The 21,497-nt window shown below is 44.0% G+C and overlaps 1 protein-coding gene across 1 annotated transcript in view; it reads left to right on the top strand.

Moving 5' to 3' along the window:
- WDFY2 (WD repeat and FYVE domain containing 2) overlaps positions 1-21,497 on the top strand; it is a 99,484-nt gene that overhangs the window by 16,199 nt on the left and 61,788 nt on the right. Inside the window, exon 2 of the mRNA XM_044285229.1 lies at positions 9,313-9,380. Within this exon, the coding sequence (XP_044141164.1) occupies positions 9,313-9,380 (68 nt within the window). The remainder of the gene's footprint in view (positions 1-9,312; positions 9,381-21,497) is intronic.

Genomic DNA, 21,497 nt, shown 5'->3' with positions numbered 1-21,497 from the left:
TGCTTCAGAACTCATTGGACGGTGCTTCACAGTGCAGATGGATAATGACCCAAAGCATACTGCAAAAGCAACCAAAGAGTTTTTTAAGGGAAAGAAGTGGAATGTTATGCAATGGCCAAGTCAATCACCTGACCTGAATCCGATTGAGCATGCATTTCACTTGCTGAAGACAAAAACTGAAGGGAAAATGCCCCAAGAACAATCAGGAACTGAAGACAGTTGCAGTAGAGGCCTGGCAGAGCATCACCAGGGATGAAACCCAGCGTCTGGTGATGTCTATGCATTCCAGACTTCAGGCTGTAATTGATTGCAAGGGATTTGCAACCAAGTATTAAAAAGTGAAAGTTTGATTTATGATTATTCTTTCCCATTACTTTTGGTTCCTTAACAAGTGGGAGGCACATATGCAAACTGTTGTAATTCCTACACCGTTCACCTGATCTGGATGTAAATACCCTCAAATTAAAGCTGACAGTCTGCAGTTAAAGCACATCTTGTTCATTTCATTTCAAATCTATTGTGGTGGTGTATAGAGCCAAAAATGTTAGAATTGTGTCGACGTTCCAATATTTATGGACCTGACTGTCCTAATCCTGGCATTTATGCCGGAAAGTGGCCATATAACCACCAGATCCCTTTGACTATAATGGGATCCAGTAGAATCCAGCAGTGCCGAATCCAGTAAACTCCTGCAGGTTGTTCCCTAACAGAACATCCTGCTGGATAAGGGGATGTGAACGAGCCCTTAAACTTTGAGGAGACGTGACAGGCTCATGCACACAACCGTATGTATTTTGCGCTCCGCAAAACACAGATCATCAACAAATATGGATGACGTCCGTGTGCATTCCATATTTTGCGGAGCGGAACAGCCGGCCTGTAATAGAACAGTCCTCTCCTTATCCGTAATGTGGACAATAAAAGGACATGTTCTATTTTTTGTTTGCGGAATAGACTGAAACGGAATGCACAGGGAGTCGTTTTTTGCGGCCCCACTGAAGTGAATTGTTCCGCATATGGTCCACAAAAAAAACCAAAAACTGAATGGACACGGAAAGAAAGTACGTTCGTGTGCATGAGCCCTTAAAGCAGTTATCCTGGAAATAATATTGATTCCCTATCCTCTGGATCGGTGGGGGTCCAGGAATCAGCTGTTAGAAAAGGTTGGGCACTCTGAGTGCTGCGGCCTCTTCCTAGGCCATGTGATCTCCCCGTACATTGGTCACCAGGTCTAGTTGCTGCTCAGTCCCATTCAAGTAAACGGAGCTTACCCGCGCCCAGGCCAGTTGATACTAGTTGTGACGTCACTGGGCCAGCAGTAAACAGTGAGAAGGCCGCGGCGCTACTGGTGCGCCTCTGCCTTCTCAAACAGCTGATTGGTGGGGGTCCCGGGTGTCGGACACCCGCCGGTCGGATGCTGATGATCTATCCAGACGATAGATCATCAGTTTAAACAAACTGCAGAACCCCTTTAAATAAAGATATAAAGTATATTTATATTTAGTTTCTGTTAGCAAACCAAAAAAATAACCCTTCATTCAGCCTCTGCAATGAAAAAAATTTCATATGACCTGGAATGCCAAGATGAAAAACATATGTTTCTGGTCCTTGAGACCAAAAATTAGTCCTTAAAGAGTAGAACTGAATAGTACGTCTGACATGTCCCTGAGACCCCAGCTGATTATTGAAGTGAAGAGTCAGAAGCATTCGGCTGAGGACTGGACCTTTTTGGCTATGATGGCCTTTACTTGACAGTCATCAGAGCCATTCTCCTTGCAGTTGTGTCATCTCTTAGGCTTCTTTCACACTAACGTTAATATTTTCCGGTAGTGAGATCCGTCATAGGGCCTCAATACCGGAAAAAAAACGCTTCCGTTTTGTCCCCATTCATTGTCAATGGGGACAAAACGTAACTGAACAGAACGGAGTGCTCCAAAATGCTGCAGTTTTCTTTCCGTCCTGGGATGCGGAGCAAGACTGATCCGTCATGAGCCACAATGCAAGTCAATGGGGACTGATCCGTTTTCTCTGACACAATAGAATACTGATCCGTCCCCTATTGCCTTTCAATGGAGTTTATGATGGATCCGTCTTGGCTATGTTAAAGCTAATACAACCGGAGCCGTTCATAATCGATAGGCAGATGGTTGTATTATCAGTAACAGAAGCGTTTTTGCTGAACCCTGCCGGATCCAGCAAAAACGCTAGTGAAAGTAGCCTTAAAAATGTTCACGTTTTGAGGCATCACTCGCACACAGTTAAAGGGCATCTGTCAGCAGTTTTGTACCTATGACACTGGCTGACCTGTTACATGTGCACTTGGCAGCTGAAGGCATCTGTGTTGGTCCCATGTTCATATGTGCCCGCATTGCTGAGAAAAATTATCTTTTACTATATGCAAACGAGTCTCTAGAAGCAATGAGGGCATTGCCGTTACACCTAGAGGCTCACCTCCCACTGCAACTATCAATCAAAGTGCAGAGGGTGCAGCAGAGAGCAGAGCCTCTGCACCTAGAGGCTCATTTGCATATATTAACATTTTTCTCAGCAATGCGGGCACATACGAACATGGGACCAACACAGATGCCTTCAGCTGCCAAGCGCACATGTAACAGGTCAGCCAGTGTCATAGGTACAAAACTGCTGACAGATTAGGGCTCATGCACACGCAAAACGTGGATCTGCTAAAAATACGGATGACATCCTTGTGCATTCTGCATTTTGCAAAAGGGAACAGCTTGCCCATAATAGAACAGTCCTATCCTTGTCCGTTATGCGGACAATAATAGAACATGTTCTGTTTTTTTTGTGGAATGGACATACAGACATGTAAGATGTAAGCCGTGTACTGGGATAGGCTCCCCAGGATACAGCGAAGTCACGAACCGCGAAAACAACTCCACCACCAGCTTTTGCCAAAACAGAATTTTACTTAAACGTTGTAATGAACACAACAAATGCTGGAAACCTCCAATAGATTTATATACACCTAGCCCGAAGGCTGAGACCCGCACAGCGCGGCGCCCTCCTATGGATGCAGGAGGAAAGCGTGGTAATTTACCTACTGGTGGGCATGACTAAACTGCCACACCTTACCTGTTATTACCCAAAAAAAAAGAATTACTGTATGGGTGCGTGGTGCGGGCTAGCCTGCGGTGCAGCACAACAGCTTACAATTTTACAGTGCTCTACAGTATTCCTCCTTCCATAACTGGTCTTGTAGCATGTGCCTGAGTATTCCTCCCGAGCAAAACGCCAGCCTGGCTTGAGTTTGTGGGAAGTTTATCAGCTCTCCAATGTGAAATGTCACTTTAAGTTATGGAGTCCTTGCAATGAACAGCCAGCAACATTTGTGGCCTGACACAAACAGAAATCCTAACTAACTACAGGTCTGGTCTCAGTCTCTAGGCGTCAATGCTGTAATGAGGTGCGTGCACGATCTTACCGACCTGGGTCTGCTCTGCATCCGCTGGTGACTCTGAACCGAACAAAAGCTTCTCCAACAAGCATGCGGTCCCACAGTGTATGTAGCTTTGCTCCTCAGCTCTCATCAGCGTTCCTGGAAACAATCCTCATTCCTCTGGACAGGATCAGGGTCTTGGACAGGATCAGGTTTACTTAGCTGCCGCTCTGGTCATGTGGGATGCTCTCACACCTGGATGCCGTCGGATCCTCTGCTGACACAGTTCCTCAGTCTCAGCTCCCTCTAAGATGGCTGCTCCCTTTCTCTTTCTCACCAGGCTCTGTGTAACCCCAGCTCTCATGAATATGGAAATATATGCAGTCCGTAGCTGTGTTTAGGAAACAGCGGCATCTTGTGGCCAAACAGCAGAATGTCAGTCCAGATCATTTAATTTAATCTACATTGTGTTCAGACAAGGAGAGACGTTTCCCCATCTTACAAATTCACACGGAGTGATTTCCTTATTTTTTTTGCGGCCCCATTGATGTGAATAGTTTCTGCATGCGGGCTACAAAAAAAACCCACTGAACAGACACGGAAACAAAATATGTTTGTGTGCATGAGCCCTTACACTGACAGCATTATATCAGTGTAAATCAGTAGATTTCAGGACTGTAAGGCCCCTTTCACACGAACGTGACGGATTAGGTCCAGGTGCGTTCAGTGAAACTCGCACCAAGCAAATTCAGTCAGTTTTGTCTGTGATTTTTTTTCAGTTTTTTTTTCTTCGTGGGTGTATTATAAAGCATTATAATGCTGTGCAATCTAGTCAGAGGAGCAGAGGTCAGAATGGGATCGCTGCAGGTTTCTCGCATTGAACTCGCTCCTGTGTGTCTAGCCTTAATGGCCAGCTAGGGATGAGTAAATCGAGCCTCGGATCCAAGATCAACTTAGTCTCTACAGCATTAAAATGTATGGGCTCTGGCGAGGTAAATTCGTGATCACCAAAAAGTCTCGTGGGACTTTGGTGAATAACTTCGGGATTAGATTTTTCAACTTGAAAACCATTTTAAAACTTGAATCTGAAATCGGCTTCGGTACCGAGGTACCATCCAATACTGAAGCCAACTTCGGATTCCTGTTTTAAAATGGTTTTCAATTTTAAAAATCGGATGTCAAAGTTATTCGCAGGACTTCGGTGATAATTCATTTCATCTCGCCAGAGCCCATACATGCCGTCTCACTTACCCTTCACACTGCGCTGTCACACCTGGAGCAGAGAGACCGCTATGTGCGGATGCTGTTCATTGATTACAGCTCGGCCTTTAACACCATCCCTCCCAACAAGTTGGCAACGAAACTGAACAACTTGGGTCTCAGCTCACACCTGTGCAACTGGATACTGGATTTTCTTACAAAAAGACCACAAATCGTACGCGTGGGCAAGCACTTTTCTTCATCCTTCACACTAAACACTGGGGTACCGCAAGGCTGTGTGTTGAGCCCTCTCCTTTACTCCCTCTTCACAAATGACTGTAAACCTATTCACAATACCAATACCATTATAAAATTTGCAGATGACACGACCGTGATAGGCCTAATCTCCAACAATGATGAAACAGCCTATAGGAAAGAGGTTGAGAACCTAGAGAGATGGAGTAAGAACAACAACCTCATAGTCAATACCAAGAAAACAAAGGAGCTAATTCTGGACACCATCCCATTAGCATTAATGGTGGAAACGTGGAGATAGTTCAAAGTTTCAGATTCTTGGGAGTTCATATTAGTCAGGACCTGTCATGGATAAAAAACACAACAGAAATTACCAAAAAAGGCCTTCAGAGGCTTTATTTTCTGAGGAGTCTGAAGAAAGCACAACTCCCAAAACAGCTGGTAGTCAATTTTTACAGGTGCACCATAGAATCTGTTATCACATACTGCATTACAGTGTGGTACTCCGGCTGCTCTTCTGAGGACAAGAAGACCCTCAAGCGCATCATCATCAGAATGGCTGGCAGAATTACTGGTACTCCGTTACCATCACTGGATGACATCTTCACTGCTCGCTGCAGCAACAGGGCAAAAATTATCTGCGGGGATCCAACTCACCCCGGCCACAGCCTTTTCACTCCCCTACCCTCTGGTAGGCGTCTTAGAGCCCTACATGCCCGCACCACTAGGCTGAAGAACAGCTTTTATCCCAAAGCAATCCGTCTCCTAAATGCTCGGAGATTATTGCCCCTTCCTAGGATAGAAACTACCACAGACTGAAAGTTACTGCTGCATTCATGACCCCATGATGATCTCTTGTCTGCAGTGGTGTCTGAATCAGTGTGTATATATACTCACAAGCACTCCCTACTTTGCTCTTGCTATATATATATATATGCTGTGAACTGTGAATAGTAATGCTTTCTAGTGCAATGTTTTGCTTTTTTCTAGTGTAATGCTTTAGTTTAAATGCCAGTTCTTGTTCCCCTGTCCATGGCATCTAGGATTGCTCGAAACATTTCATTGTATTGTACATTGTATTACATTGTATTGTACAGTGACAATAAAGGCATCTTATCTTATTTGTATACTGTTCAGAAACTAATCTCCATACAATATTCAAATGAAGCGTTGACCGAAGCGACTTTGAATCTAGCGTCCGAAGCTCACTTCTCTCATCACTATTGGCCACCATTCTTCATCACTGAAAATTTAAATTATATATATTTTTTTTACATTGAGGGAGATTGCAACCAATCACATTTTTTCTTTAATTTTCCTAATACACAGCCATGGGCAACTACTCCCATTCTTCTTTGCAGTAGTCTTCTACATCTCCCCTACGGATTTCTATAATCCTTAGTATTTTATTTCATTTTCTGCCGCTCCTTCCCGTAATGCAACTCGTTAATGTGACCCTCGCATCAAAAACTACAGTGCTAAATTAATTGTACATTATTCTGGCGTAGCATGATAGGACTTGTAGTGCCACAGCTGCTATAATGCCCTAGGCTTCCTTCCATGATCCAGTAAGGATAATGTTTAGCGCTGTGACTAGCGTGTTCCTCCCACACACATTCATTATTGCGGTTCTTCTGAGATGTTCTGGAAATGGTAATTGTTACATAGGATATGGGTGAATGCTGTAGGTGCTTCTTGCTGGAGAGCGTTTAGATGTCACCTGCAGCTTTTAGACTCCATGTTACAGCTGGAAGGGCACAGCTTTCCTCGACCACCTGCAGTGCACTGTAAAAGGTGAGATCTCTGCTTCAGGAGGCTTCATAGACTGCAGGCACAGATGGAGCGGGAATGTAAGGGTGCCTGTACGCTGTCTGTTATACCTTATCTCGGTGTAGCCTCCACTCCTGGTTTTGGCTCAAAATCCCTGATGAAAATCGCTGATCAAAACACTGATGTGTGAAAACGGCCAAACTTGGCCAAATGTGCAGGATTGGCCATGATCGCCTGAAGGGGTTGTGAAGATGTTCTGAGAAGCAGTGTCGTCTTTTTGTCAACCCTATTAAACTTTTTTTTGCATATTTTTTTTTTGCCATTTATTGTTAATTATGCTGTTTTATTTATAATTTATGATGACAGAGCTAAAGAAAGGAAGGCCTGTAGATTTATGACCTGATAAGCCAGTTAATGACCCTCTTCTGCACTTAAATGCTTTCAGGATTCTGAAGGGGCAAGCAACCACCAACACAATGGGGAGATTTATCAATCTGGTGTAAATTAGAACTGGCTTAGTTGCCCATAGCAACCAATTATATTCCACCTTTCATTTCCAAAGGAGCTGTCAAAAATGAAAGGTAAAATCTGTTTGGTTGCTATAGGCAACTAAGCCAGTTCTACTTTAGTTTGATAAATGACCCCCAATGTCTGTTGTAGAGTTTATCCCATCTCGCCGTTTCCGCGGTAAGGTGTCACTAAGCTCTTTCCACAGTGGTTTCCTCCTTGGTCGTCTTCCATTAAGACTACGTTGGCTAAGACAGTGACGGATGGTGCGATCTGACACTGATGTACCTTCACCTTGGAGTTCATCTCCAATCTCTATGAAAGTTGTTCTGGGCTCTTTGGTTACCGTTTCTATTATCCATCTCTTTAGACATTAAACTTCTGAATAATATGTGCAACTGTAGTAGCAGGAACATCAAGCTGTTTGGAGATGGTCTTATAGCCTCTACCGTTAACATGTTTGTCTATAATTTTCTTTCTAATCTCGTGAGACAACTCTCTCCTTAGCTTTCTTTGGTCCATGTTTAGTGGGGTACCCACCATGACTTTTCACCCTCTAAATAGACAGACTGATGGTTTACAAGTTTGAAGACACCTGTGATCCTAATTGCAGGAGACACCATAGGTTAACATGTCTCTATAGTCAAATTATTTTTAATCTTTTCTAGGTTTACCATCATTTTTGTCCAGACCAGTTTCATTAGTTACTTTTTATTAAATATTCTGTCGAACCACAATTCAAAAGCAATGTCTGATTTTTTTTGTCACTTTCAAGTTTGGTGCCCAGGATGTTATATTAGCACAAAAAATGTGTTGTCCCGACAACCTCCCGCCCCCCGGAATTTTCATAGAAGAAAAACCATTTCCCTGAAGAATAATTTTCCATTTTTTTTTAATATATTTTTTCTGATATGGAAGTGCATTGCTTTTTATCTGTGGCAGATTGTGCTGTTTCCTTGTGTGGTTATAGAGGATGCAGATGTCACACAGAAGGGCCTCCACCCGTCGTAATGGTTGCACCCATAATAAATTGAGTCTGCTTTTATGAATCTTGGTGCCTTGGATTCTTACGGGACATTTACAGCACTTCATGTGTTATCTATTTATATATTTTGGGATGGTTGGTTTTGTTAATATATTATTTACCTGTTTTTAGTTAAATTGCAATGTAATTGTTTAGTTCTTACCTTCAAGGGGTGTCCAAGATTTTAATACGGATGACCTATTCTTATGATAGGCCATGAACATCAGATAGGTGTGGCGCCTGCCTCTCGACACATGGTGACCGTGGTGTGGTGAGCGCTGCGGCTTCATTGTTTACCAGACACAGCACTCTCTCTATTTTATTGTGCGTGGCACTGCAGCTTCTTCCCATTTAGAGGGGTTATGCCAGATTTATTAAAATGATGTGAGGAGCAGTGTATAAAAAAATAACACTTTAATGTGCTGCCTCTCCGGTGCTCGATACTCTGATCTCTTTTGGACCAGCAGCAGTAAAATGTTTATCGCTCACGTTATGCTGCAGGCAATCACCGCCGCCAGCAGTGACACGCTGTTCATGCACACGTGATCGCTGAGAGTTCAATGGATGTGTGTCAGAATACAGGACACCGCCATGGGATAACTGCATAGAAGTAATGGTGGAAACCATTGTGGCTATTACAACAACTACTTCACTGTATTTGTGTTTTACATGGCTGCCTGTTTCTGGGTGATATGTAAAATGGCAGCCTGTCTTTAGGTGATGTTGTCATGCTGTTAATAAAAAAAAAAAAAATTACAAACACAACACATGAAGGGGAGAACAATGTGCTTTTACACAGACCAGATGAGGTGCTGCTGCAGGCAGTAATGCTGTATATACTGTATACATATGAATGCCAGAGATCACATGACATGCTTGAGGGTCACATGACTGACACTATCTTTAGTCCTAATCGGATCTCCTGCGGATGCATTTTACAGGACTCAAATGTGCTGTAACATTCTCTTTCCTTAGAGAGAGGCTATTGTGCAAATATAATAAGTAATACATTTTAAATAAACTTATATTAGACAATGGTATGTTCTCTAAACTAATACATGTAATAATTTAAAACCGGAAAACCTCTTTAAAAAATGTTTTGACTGTGCCTAAGTAACTAAAATATGTGTGAATTTTTTTTACGCCATTGTTTTAGGACTGTCCGTGTGTGGATGAAGAGGGACAGCGGTCAGTTCTGGCCCAGTATTTATCACGCTATGCCAGGTATGGCTGTTATTGATTTGCCATTGATCATATTCACAGATGTCACACAAATACAGTACAGAGTAAAATGGACCGTTTTAATGCTTTTTTTTCCCCACTGTCAAGTGAATGTGCCCTAATCAATAACTGCTCAAATGTCTGCATTGAGGTTGCCCATACACAACTTGGTCCAGCAGCGGTATCTGCATGTGAATCACTACTAATTGTTGGGCCACAGCTGGACTTGATGTTTGTTTCATATGGCATGTACCGCTGCGGCTCGGCAATTAGCTGCCAGACCACATAGTGTACCGGCAGCCTAACAGACCCGACTACGGGAAGAATGAGGTCATGGCCGATTTACTGGTGTCATGACTGTTTTCAGGTTCACTGCTGAACAATATTGAAGTCTGCAGACATAAGCTTTCCAATTTAACATGTTCTGAGAGGTCTACATCCATTGGGGGAGATTTATCAAACTGGTGTAAAGTAGAACTGGCTTAGTTTCCCATAGCAACCAGATTCCACCTTTCATTTTTCCCATACGCCATTCTTTGCACCAGAGTGAGATGTGTCTATTTTATGAAGAGACAGATGCCTCCTAATAAATTAGACACATCTCTGGCCCTCCGTGCACCAGAGCCTCAAATCTATGTAAGGTAGGGGCTGGCGTAGACTTGAGCTTTAACTGCCACCAGTTTTTGGCGTAAGCTTTAGTAAATCCGGGGGCAGTGGGAAGCCCTGCCCCTTCCTTTTAAGCCCTGCTCCTTTTAACGCAAATAACATGAAGCTCAGTAAGTCTCAAATCATGGAGCAAATATGCCGTACACCATAATTTTTTACTTTTTTTTTTTACGCCAGGTTAGGTAAATGTCCCCCACTATTCATAGCAAAGCACTTTTTTGGGGCAGTTTTTCTTTTTCATTTGGGCAGTACTATGCCATTTAACATTTTATACAAAATCTTGTCCTTCTGTAGCAGCCAGCACAGAGAGAGAAAACTCCTATATAGATAGGCAATCCTTTGTCAGTTTACTGCTACTGTGAGAGAATTATGTTATCTTATGGGTAAACCTCATGATAATAGTAGGGGTAGACTTGGGATAACAGTATGACAGCTCTATTGTTTTCTTGATAGGCCTAGATAAAGATACCCACAGAAGTGATGGTCTGACTGAAAACGTCAAGCAAGGCTGTTTACCGTGCTGAAAGGAAGTAGAATACATAGATTGACTTAAAAAATGTACATAGAAATCACATTTAGGAAATTGTGTCCCCTATAAACTCCTTCAGCCGTACATGTCTTTAACACAGCAGATATCTGCCAGCAGAGTCCATGATCAGAGACAACTCAGATTACGGACTTTAACCCCTCAGATGTTGTGGTGATTTGCGACCACTGCATCTAAGCGGTCATTTGAAGGGGTTGTCCAGCCTTTTTACAGTGGTGGCCTATCGTCAGTATCTTATGCATCCGGATGATAAATTTACTACCTGTTCCGCTGCTTGTTGTAGATTATCTACAACGTCTGTGGCACCACGCTGCTCAGCCATCGATGAGAACACATCGCGCATGCGCCAACCACGGCAGCGGATCAGCTAACATAAAGCTGTAAGTGCTGATTACTGACTACTGCTAACTTATATCGGGGACCTGATTCACCTTCAGCAATGTACGGACCAAAACAGGTGTTAAGTATAATCCAGTGATCCTGGCTGGGTAAGATACTTCATATACTTCACTGTTTGGATGCTTACATCTCCGCTGACTGTTGGCTGTGAATCAATATGTGCTTTCCCCAAAAAATTGGTAGCAATCCTATCAGTACATGAATATGATTGATTGCAGGCAGGGCCCAGCAGCATTTTTACATCCCTCATTTTGGACTGCACAGACATCTACAAATACGGAGCGTAAGCCTGCCGTCTACTTGATTGAACCTCTTATTGTCCTGCAGCTGCCAGGTTTTTGCAGCTTGTGCACTTGCTGCTTCTAGTTTTGCAGTGTACAAAAAAAAAAAAAAAAAAAAAAAAAAAAAAAAAAGTATTTTTTTCAGGATGAGCTGCATTTATATACATTCTTTGGTCTCCATAAAAGTATTTATGCCATATGATGAAGAGCATAACGGGAAAACAACTTCAAAATGGCCAAATATTTTTTTTGTTGTTGTTTTTTTTTTTGTAACTCTGCCAACCCAAAAATATTTAATAAAAAGTGATCATAAAGTCAAACATATAAGAAAATTGTATCAACAAAATCTACAGATTTCCCCTCAAAAACAAGCCATTACAGAGCTCCGTAGACTGAAATCCAACAAAGTTATAGGTGTCAGACTATGGCGATGCAAAGCTTCTTTTTTAAAGTATTAAAACAAAAATAAAATTAAAAAAAGCTATATATGTAACAGATCTCCTAGCAGCCCGACTTGGTACCTCCGTTGATGGATGCTCCTAGTGCTTCCCAAGGGCTCCAAGCACTCCGCTCGACACCGTAAGCACTGCCGATCCCACGAACCACCGTAGATTGGTTGGGATCCCATCGTCTTCTACCCACCCCGGACCCTACTACAAGGTTTCCAGGTTCCAGTGGGTGATCCTCTCATTTCAGAGAGCGATGCAGGAACAAGCTCTTACAAGAGCTAGGGATTATACTCTGGAGTGTATAATGATTATAGCAATCCCCAGAGTGTAGTTCTCCAACCCCCCAAACATGAGCCCAGACTTCATGAAGGGTAGAACAGGACTCTTTAATGGGGCTACATGTCAGCCTTTTATACAGGTCTTCCAGCAAGGGACACTCCCCATGGGGACCTTGTGGAAGACTGAGACAGTTTTTTTTTTTTTGTAGACCTTTTGTAGACCCATTGTAACAATGCCTATTCTTGTCTGCAAAACGGACAAGTATTGGACATGTTCTGTCTTTTTTGTGGGACTGCATAACGGACATATGGATGCGGACAGCACACTGTGTGCTATCAGCATTTTTTGCGGCACAATTGAAATTAATCGAATGTGTAGCAAAAATACGGTCATTCGAATGGGGCCTTATGGTTCTGACCCATGGAATAAAGTTTTAATGTAATTGTTACCATACACTGAATGCCGTGAAAATATGAAACCCATAAAACAAAGACAGAATAATTTTTTTCCCTCCAATTCCTTGTTTTTATGGTGAATTAATTGGTGCCATTAGAAGGTACAGCTTGCCCCGCAAGTCCTCATACGACTATGTAAACAGAAAAGTAAAAAGTTATGGCTCTTGAAAGGCAGAGAGTAAAAAAGAATAAAATAAACACAGAAGATGGCCTCCCTTTTTCTCTTCCTGCCTCGCTCTCTCCCTGCCTGTTTGCATCTCTTTTTCTGCTTGCCTCTTTCTTTCTCTAGCTGTCTGTCTCTCTGCCTGTCTGTCTCACTTTAATCATGTGAGTGGATGTTGCTGTGACCAATGGCTCATTAGTAGCTAAAAATGGCTTCTTAACAGTTCAACCAACATGAATTAAGTCTCAGATTCCATTTTCATTATTCAGAGCTCCTTTTGAAAATGAAAGGTGAAATCTGATTGGTTGCTATGGGCAACTAAGCCAGTTTTCCGTTACACCAGTTTTGATAAACCTCCCCCATAGCGTTTTGTGGCAGTATTCAGTCACTGATCGACAGTCTCTGCCTTGTCTGTGGGGCTGCCCCATTTCCGGCTGCTTCCAATCCCCACAGGACAAGGATGTGGCTTGGTCCTGTGACTTCCATGGCTATTCGTATGCCTTAGGCCTCTTTCACACGGGCGTCATTTTTTTTGCCCGGATAAGAGCCGGGTGCGTTGCGGGAAAATGCGCGATTTTTTTCTGCGCAAGTGCAAAACATTGTCATGCGTTGCACTCGCGTGAGAAAAATCGCTCATGTTTGGTACCCAAACCCGAACTTCTTCATGGGGTTATAAGGGAAAATAATAGCATTCTGAATACAGAATGCATAGTAAACCAGCGCTAGAGGGGTTAAAAAAAATAAAAAAATAATTTAACTCACCTTAGTCCACTTGATCGCGAAGCCCGACATCTCCTTGTGTTTCCGCTGCTGATGAACAGGACCTGGGGTGAGCTGCTCCATTAAATACAGGTTAAGGACCTTCGATGACGTCACTCCGGTCATCACATGGTACGTCACATGATCTTTTACCATGGTGATTCACCATGGTAAAAGATCATGTGATGACCGGAGTGACGTCATCGAAGGTCCTTAAGCTCTATTTAATGTTCATCAGCAGCGGAGACACAAGGAGATGCCAGCTTCGCGAGCAAGTGGACTAAGGTGAGTTAAATTTTTTTTTATTTTTTTTTAACCCCTCTAGCGCTGGTTTACTATGCATTCTGTATTCAGAATGCTATTATTTTCCCTTATAACCATGTTATAAGGGAAAATAATAATGATCGGGTCTCCATCCCGATGGTCTCCTAGCAACCATGCGTGCAAATCGCACGGCATCCGTACTTGCTTGCGGATGCCATCCGATTTTCACACACCCCATTCACTTCTATGGGGCCTGCGTCACGTCAAAATCGGAAAATATAGAGCATGCTGCGATTTCAACTGAACGCACAAGTGATGCGTTAAAAACATCGCTCATGTGCACAGCCCCATAGAAATGAATGGGTCAGGATTTAGTGCGGGTGCCATACGTTCGCCGCACGGATCGCACCCGCACGGAAAACTCGCCCGTGTGAAAGGGGCCTTAGTAGTCACATCTGCTTAAACAGAATGCCACATAGATCATAGTTTTAGGTGCTGTAAAACCAAAGATGTGGCCTGGGAGTTGTGTTGGGAGTGAGAGCTGCAGGTTTATGCGGCTCTCACTGGGACCCAGGAGCTAGCTATAGGGGGTGCAGAGGTAGCAGTTGCTACCGGGACCAGGAGCCTGAGGTGGCCCAAAGAGCCTTGTGCCTCATAAGAACACACCAGTATTCCAGTATTATAGAAAGTGCATGCCCGTCAAGTTACACCTCTGGCTGGAGGGAAGGGGTTAGGTCAAAAATATAACATTGGGGGGGGGGGGGGGGGGTGCGTCTGGCAGCACAAAGGCTCAGGCTGAACTCTTGCACCAGGGCCCATGAGCTTTTAGCTACGCCCCTGATGGGACCTGTTTCAAGTGGATAGGTCATCAATGTCAAAAATATGGACTACCCCTTTGAAGGTGTTGATTAGTTAATAATCTTACAGGCCATTCAGAACAGTGCACAACTTGAGTTCAGTCACAAAAGTTGCAGAAGCCTACTTGCCCTGAGGCTTAAAGGGGTTGTCCAGAATTAGAAAAAAAAACATTTCTTCCGGAAACAGCAGCACTTGTGTGTGGTTATGTGTGTTATTGCCGCTTAGTCCCATTTAGTTCAATGGCTCTTAGCTGTGAGGGTACAACCACACGGCGCGGTCTTGTGGCGCTTGTGACAGAGCCTTGCCGCGTTCTATTACCGTGTGGCTGAAAGGGCCACAGTGGGCTCTAATTAAACAAATGAAACCGACTTGCAGTCTCAGTTCTAGTTCATCCCAAAGTTGTTGCAAAGAGTTGAGGTCAGGGCTCTGTTCGGGCAAGTCAAGTTCTTCTACACCAGACTCGCCCAACCATGTCTTCATGGACCTTGCTTAATGCAATGGGTACAGTCATGCTGGAACAGAAAAGAGCTTTTCCCAAACTGTTCCCACAAAGTTGGAAGCATACAATGGTCCAAAATGTCTTGGTATGCTGAAGCATTAAGATTTCCCTTCACTGGAACGAAGGGGCCTAGGCCGACCCCTGAAAAGCAACCCCGTAGCATTATCCATCCTCTACCAAACTTTAGAGTTGGCACAATGCAGTCAGGCATTTAACGTTATCCTGGCATTTGCCCTACCCAGGCTCGTTTATCAGACTGCCAGATAGAGCAATGTGATGCTTGACTCCACAGAACACATTTCCACAGCTCCAGAGTCCAGTAGTGGAATGCTGTATACCTCTTCATCCAACGCTTGGCATTGTGCTTGGCAATGTAAGGCTTCCATGCAGCTGCTCAGCCATTGAAACCCATGCCATGAAGCTTCCGGAGATGTTTGTGCTGATGTTGCCAGAGGAGGTTTGGACTCTGCACTATGCACTTTGCGACACACTATGCTTGTCGGCACTCTGGGACCCTGCTCTGTAACTTTACGTGGTCTCCATTTTGTGGTTGAGTTGCTTTGGCTCCTAAACGCTTCCACTTTGCAGTAATACCACTCACAGTTGATGATGGAATATCTAGGAGCAGTGGCGTCGCTAGGTCAAAACATCCGGGGCTTGAGCCCCGGATGTTTTGTTTAGTGCCCCGAATGTTATGCTGCGAATCCTGCAAACAACCAATTAAACCCCCACCCCCCTCCTGACCAGTACCGCGGCGCGTCCGCACTTACCTGCGGACTACTGTCGCCGGGCGGAGGTTTACTCATTTAGGACTCAGCAGCGCAGCGCACAGCCACTGACTGCATAGGGGAGGGGCGGACCCGGCGTAGGCAGAGCGTGCAGGCTGGTGGCAGAGTTGAAGACTCACATCACGCTGCGCGCCTGCTGGACATGGTAACAAGGTGAGGGCGGCAGCGCGGCATACTTCAAGAGTGTGTCTGCCAGAGCCTGGTCGACTAGTTAGAATACTGTGCCCTCTCCCTCACCCTGGCCCCAGTGCCCTGCTGAGCCTATGTACCTTACCCAGCGGGGGATCTGTGGATGGAACAGTTATGGGGAGGGGGATCTGTGGATGGAAAAGTTATGGGCAGGGGGATCTGTGGATGGCACAGTTATGGGCAGGGGGATCTGTGGATGGCACAGTTATGGGCAGGGGGATCTGTGGATGGCACAGTTATGGGCAGGGGGATCTGTGGATGGCACAGTTATGGGCAGGGAGATCTGTGGATGGCGCTGTTATGGGCAGGGGGATCTGTGGATGGCACAGTTATGGGCAGGGGGGTTTGTGGATGGCGCTGTTATGGGCAGGGGGATCTGTGGATGGCACAGTTATGGGGAGGGGGATCTGTGGATGGCACAGTTATGGGCGAGGGGGATCTGTGGATGGCACTGTTATGGGCAGGGGGGTCTGTGGATGGCACTGTTATGGGCAGGGGGGTCTGTGGATGGCACTGTTATGGGCAGGGGGGTCTGTGGATGGCACTGTTATGGGCAGGGGGGTCTGTGGATGGCACTGTTATGGGCAGGGGGGTCTGTGGATGGCACAGTTATGGGCAGAGGGATCTGTGGATGGCACAGTTATGGGGAGGGGGATCTGTGGATGGCACTGATATGGGGAGGGAGGGATCTGTGGGATTGCCCAGATGGCTAGGCCCTTCACTGAAGTTATTAACCCCATTCAGCAGTCCCCCATTCACTGAAGGGGGGGACTGCTGAAAAGGGGTTAATAACTACTGTGAAGGCCCCCCCCAGTGGCGATGAGGGCGTGGCTTCATGGGATGGGGGCGTGGCTTCACGTGGGCTCGTGCCCCGGATGTCTTCAGACCCTAGCAACGCCCCTGTCTAGGAGGGAAGAGATTTCTCAAACTGACTTGTTGCAGTGGAGGCCTCTTATTATAGGACCTCAATCAAATTCAGTAAGCTCTTTAAAACGACCAATTATTTCACAAATGATCATAAAGGCAGACTGCATGGCTAGGTGCTGGATTGTATACACCTGTGGCAATTGGACTCAATGAAACTAATGAAACTTGACCTTTATCTGAGTTTAAAAAAAATATTTCTTAGTGTATGTCATGACAGAATTGCTTGCATTCCACCATAACAAATTCTCCTGACAACAGCATTGTGTACTGCCAAGGCATCTTTGGCCCCTCGCTTTTACAGCAATCCCAGCCTCTGTAGCAAGCACAACAATTTTAGACCCCAGACCAGACATCTAACTTACTGCAGACCCCAGACTAGAGCCTGGAATAAATACAGATTCCTGACGAGATGCCTCCCCCCAATACTCCAGACTCTTACACCGTGACTCACTCTCTTCTCCTCTTGTGTATCCTTGTTGTTGTGTCCTCTGGCTGCAGGACCAGGTATGGTTATGTGATCATATCTGTGCAGGTTCTGTGCTTTCAAGGATCACTTCACCTTGCAGTTTTGCACCATTCTTGCAGCTACAAAATTGTAATGTACAGACAACCTTTGGCGCTTGGTCGGCTGCCCAGGCCACCACTGATGGCAGAGGCTCAAGCTGTTGCTTCCTCTCTACTTCTGTTCAGATTGACCAACTATATATGCTGTTACAGTACTCAACAGGACCCTAGCTGAAATTCTAAAAATGTATGGCGTCTTCCAGAGGGCTAGCCACTCTCTGCATCAGTCTCCCTCTTGGCGGTTGCACGCGGCTAGTTTACTGAAGGAAGAGGTTTTTTTTTTGGGTTTTTTTTTTTGGTTTTTTTTTTATCACTGTTTGTATTATTGTGCAATTTGGCCCATTTTAGATTTTTTTTTTTTGCTTGAGTCAATGTTACCATAATTTGTGCCAAATTTATCAAACATACCACGTTGTTTGATAAATTTAGCACATCTTTAAAAGGCATCTGTAAGCAGATCTGTACCTATGACGCTGGCTGACCTGTGATCTGTGTTGGTCCCATGTTCATATGTGTCCGCATTGCTGAGAAAAGTTATGATTAATATATGCAAATCAGCCTCTAGGAGCAACGGGGGCTCTGCCCTTTGATTGACGGGGCCAGGCAGAGAAAATATCATGGTCACAAGTAGCCAGAAAGTGGCCAACTCCTTTAAAGTAATCAATTAAGCGTTACAAATTGTTAGACCTTTTTAAATGGGAGGGGGGGGGGGGGGGGAGAGAGAGTATCAAAGGTGGGCATTCACTTTAAACTTGGGCTACTTTCACACTAGTGTTAATATTTTCCAGTATTGAGATCCGTCATAGGGTCTCAATACTGGCAAAAAACACTTCTGTTTTGTCCCCATTCATTGTCAATGGGGACAAAACGTAACTGAACAGAACGGAGCGCTCCAAAATGCATTCTGTTCCGTTCTCATACCGTTCTCATACCGTTCTCATACGCTAGTGTGAAAATAGCCTTAAAGGGTTTCTGGGTTTCTGTCAGTTAGATTTCTGGTGTAACGGGGGCATAGATAAAAGTAGGAATAGGCTAGTTAGGTTTGGCTGACATTAGCACATCGCTAATATCAGCTAGCTTAATAGGGTTAAATCTGGTGACAAAATCCCTTTAAGGCCTCATGCACACGACCGTTGTGTGCATCCGTGGCCGTTGTGCCGTTTTCCGTTTTTTTTTGCGGACCCATTGACTTTCAATGGGTCCGTGGAAAAATCGGAAACTGCACCGTTTGGCAGCCGCATCCGTGATCCGTTTTTCCTGGCCGTGAAAAAAATAGGACCTGTCCTATTTTTTTCACGGCCAACGGTTCACGGACCCATTCAAGTCAATGGGTCCGTGAAAATCACGGATGCACACAAGATTGTCATCCGTGTCCGTGATCCGTGTCCGTTTTTTCCTATCATTTCAATGGCAAACTTGACTTAGATTTTTTTTTTCATTTTTCATGTCCGTGGATCCTCCAAAAAACAAGGAAGACCCACGGACGAAAAAACGGTCACGGATCACGGACCAACGGAACCCCGTTTTGCGGACAGTGAAAAAATACTGTCGTGTGCATGAGGCCTAAAGGAAATGTACGGTGATATATTTTGTACAAATCAAATCCAGATGCCTTTGTGCAGGGGGGAGGGGGAGTAGATAAGCTGTAGCCATCACTTATTCTCAATGGTGGATCACTTTCTAATCAGACGTTATATTTAAATGTGATGTCGCAGGCTGACAACACATTCCTCTATACCATTGTAGGGCTTACCTACATCATAAAGGGGCTCAAGGTGGGTGGGTTTAAATTTCCCAGGCAGGTACTGCTGCAGGTGAAATGTGTGGCTTCCCATAGCCATAACTACTGATTGCCTAAGACCAGGTTGATATCTGCAGTGGAGGATTTTTTTGTCTAGTAAAATGGTGGAAACCCGGCAAACCTTATTATAGTCAGTGGGACACCATTTGTGCCCAGCATATGCTGGATTCTGTAGTTCTTTTTAGGGCTCATGCATACAACCGTATGTATTTTGAGATCCACAAAACATGGATCCGCAAAAAAAGGATGACATCTGTGTAACATCCGTATTACATCATTTTTTTTTTTATGTGGGTCCAATGTAACAATGCCTGTCCTCGTCCGCAAAACAGATACGAATAGGACATGTTCTTTACTTTGGCGGAATGGACATACGGAAACGGAATTTCCAGTTTTTTCTTTTTTTTTGCTGCCCCATTGAAAGGAATGGTTCCGCATAAAAAACGAAACCGAAAAAAATACGTTTGTGTGCATGAGCCCTTACTGTACTGGAACAGAGAATGGAAAATGAGCCACAGATATGAACCTAGTCTACTGGTTAAAGTTTAGTCTGATGCCCAATTCCCTTAGATGAATGTTAGGTGTGTAACTTATTTATATTTTAATGGCTATGGACACCTTTGATGTTTAATTGTATGTTAATAAATAAAACCTAACTACAGTTAGTTTTGATTACAAATTTTGCACCATATCTCCCAGCAGCTTGTATATCTCAGAATACAGTACATGCTGCAGTAGGCCATACTGTGCTAAATTGATGAGGCAAGCTCTTATCCATTTTGATTCAAAAGGGTTTCCCTGGAGTAGACTATTGATGACCTATCCTTAGGTTAGATCTTCAATAGCTGATCGGTGGGGGTCCAACTACCAGCACCCCCGACGATCAGCTGTTTGAAGAGGCCAGGCCACTTCATGTGAACAGGCCTGGGCTGCAGTACTGAGCACAGCTACTATACAATGTACGCCGCTGTGCTTGGTATGCTGTAAGGAGGCCGCAGCACTCAAAGGTGCACCGCGGCCTCTTCAAACAGCTGATCAGTGGTGGTGCTGGGTGCCAGACCCCCATCAATCAGAAATCGATAACCTATCATGAGAATGGATCATCATCATCAATATTCTACTCCCAGAAACCCCTGTAAATTTATTTAATAAAATTCCAAAGATGTCACAATAATATTCACATGCAGGAAAGCATAGATGAGGGCTGCAAAGTGATCCATAAGAGAGCTTGTGACGGATTTGACACAGAAAGGCATTCTGCAGCATGTCTTGTATTTCTTGTATAAAGCTGCAGATGACAAATGGTGCAACATTTTTAATTAAAGCTAATTGTAAATATGTTTAATTATCTGAAATACTTTTAATTAAAAGTGTAATAAAAAGTCTTCCTGTTTGTCCATAGCCTTTATGGTATAACGTGTAGAAGCTCGCAAGTTACCCAATTGGGTATGCGCCGAACTCGAATATATTATCCCAGATAATATCAGTGCTGAAACTAAAAATAATAAATCTTTATTAATATATCAATCTAAAAATAATAATTGGCAGGGAAACCTATTCCAAAAAGATCCCAAAAGAGTGGTTCATTTGTGCTGGTGGAACCGAGATTTCAGGCCACTCTTTTGGGATCTTTTTGGAATAGGTTTCCCTGCCAATTATTATTTTTAGATATATTGATAAAGATTATTTATTTATTTTTTGTTTTGGCACCGACATTATCTGTGATATTTTATGGTCTAACTTTAAAACGAATAAAATGTTGCATTCATGAAGAAATCAGCTACTTAATAAAATTAAAAAAAATGAAAGTAAAGATTTGTTAGTTTGAAAAAAAAAAAAGAAAAAAGAGTAGTAATATAGTGACTGTCCTGGCCTTGTTCTGTGACCCTGACTCTGGAAGCCAGTGACCGTGATTTCAGCCGCCAGTTGTACGATTCTGTCACTTTGGCCAGGTTTCAATAATGCAATGACCTTTTGAGCTGTTGACGCTGCACCGCACCGGCTCTGTATGGAGACTTATTGGCCATGCTCCATGGGAAAGCAATAGGCAAAGCGATATCTCCCAAGAAGAGAGAACCATCTCGCTAGCGCCACTAGCGTCAAATATCCATCTGTTCACCTCATCAGTATGGAGTAGGATTTTGGCTGGCTTAGTGCGAAGGAGAACCAGTAGAGCCACTTCCACAAGGTGGCGCTAGCGAGATGTTTTTTTTTCTCTTTACATAGTGCTAT

This window comes from Bufo gargarizans, chromosome 3 (genome assembly GCF_014858855.1).
Source record: "Bufo gargarizans isolate SCDJY-AF-19 chromosome 3, ASM1485885v1, whole genome shotgun sequence".
Lineage (NCBI taxonomy): Eukaryota > Metazoa > Chordata > Amphibia > Anura > Bufonidae > Bufo > Bufo gargarizans.
Note: the sequence above shows the minus strand (reverse complement) of the source record. Positions and strands in the feature narration are given on the sequence as shown.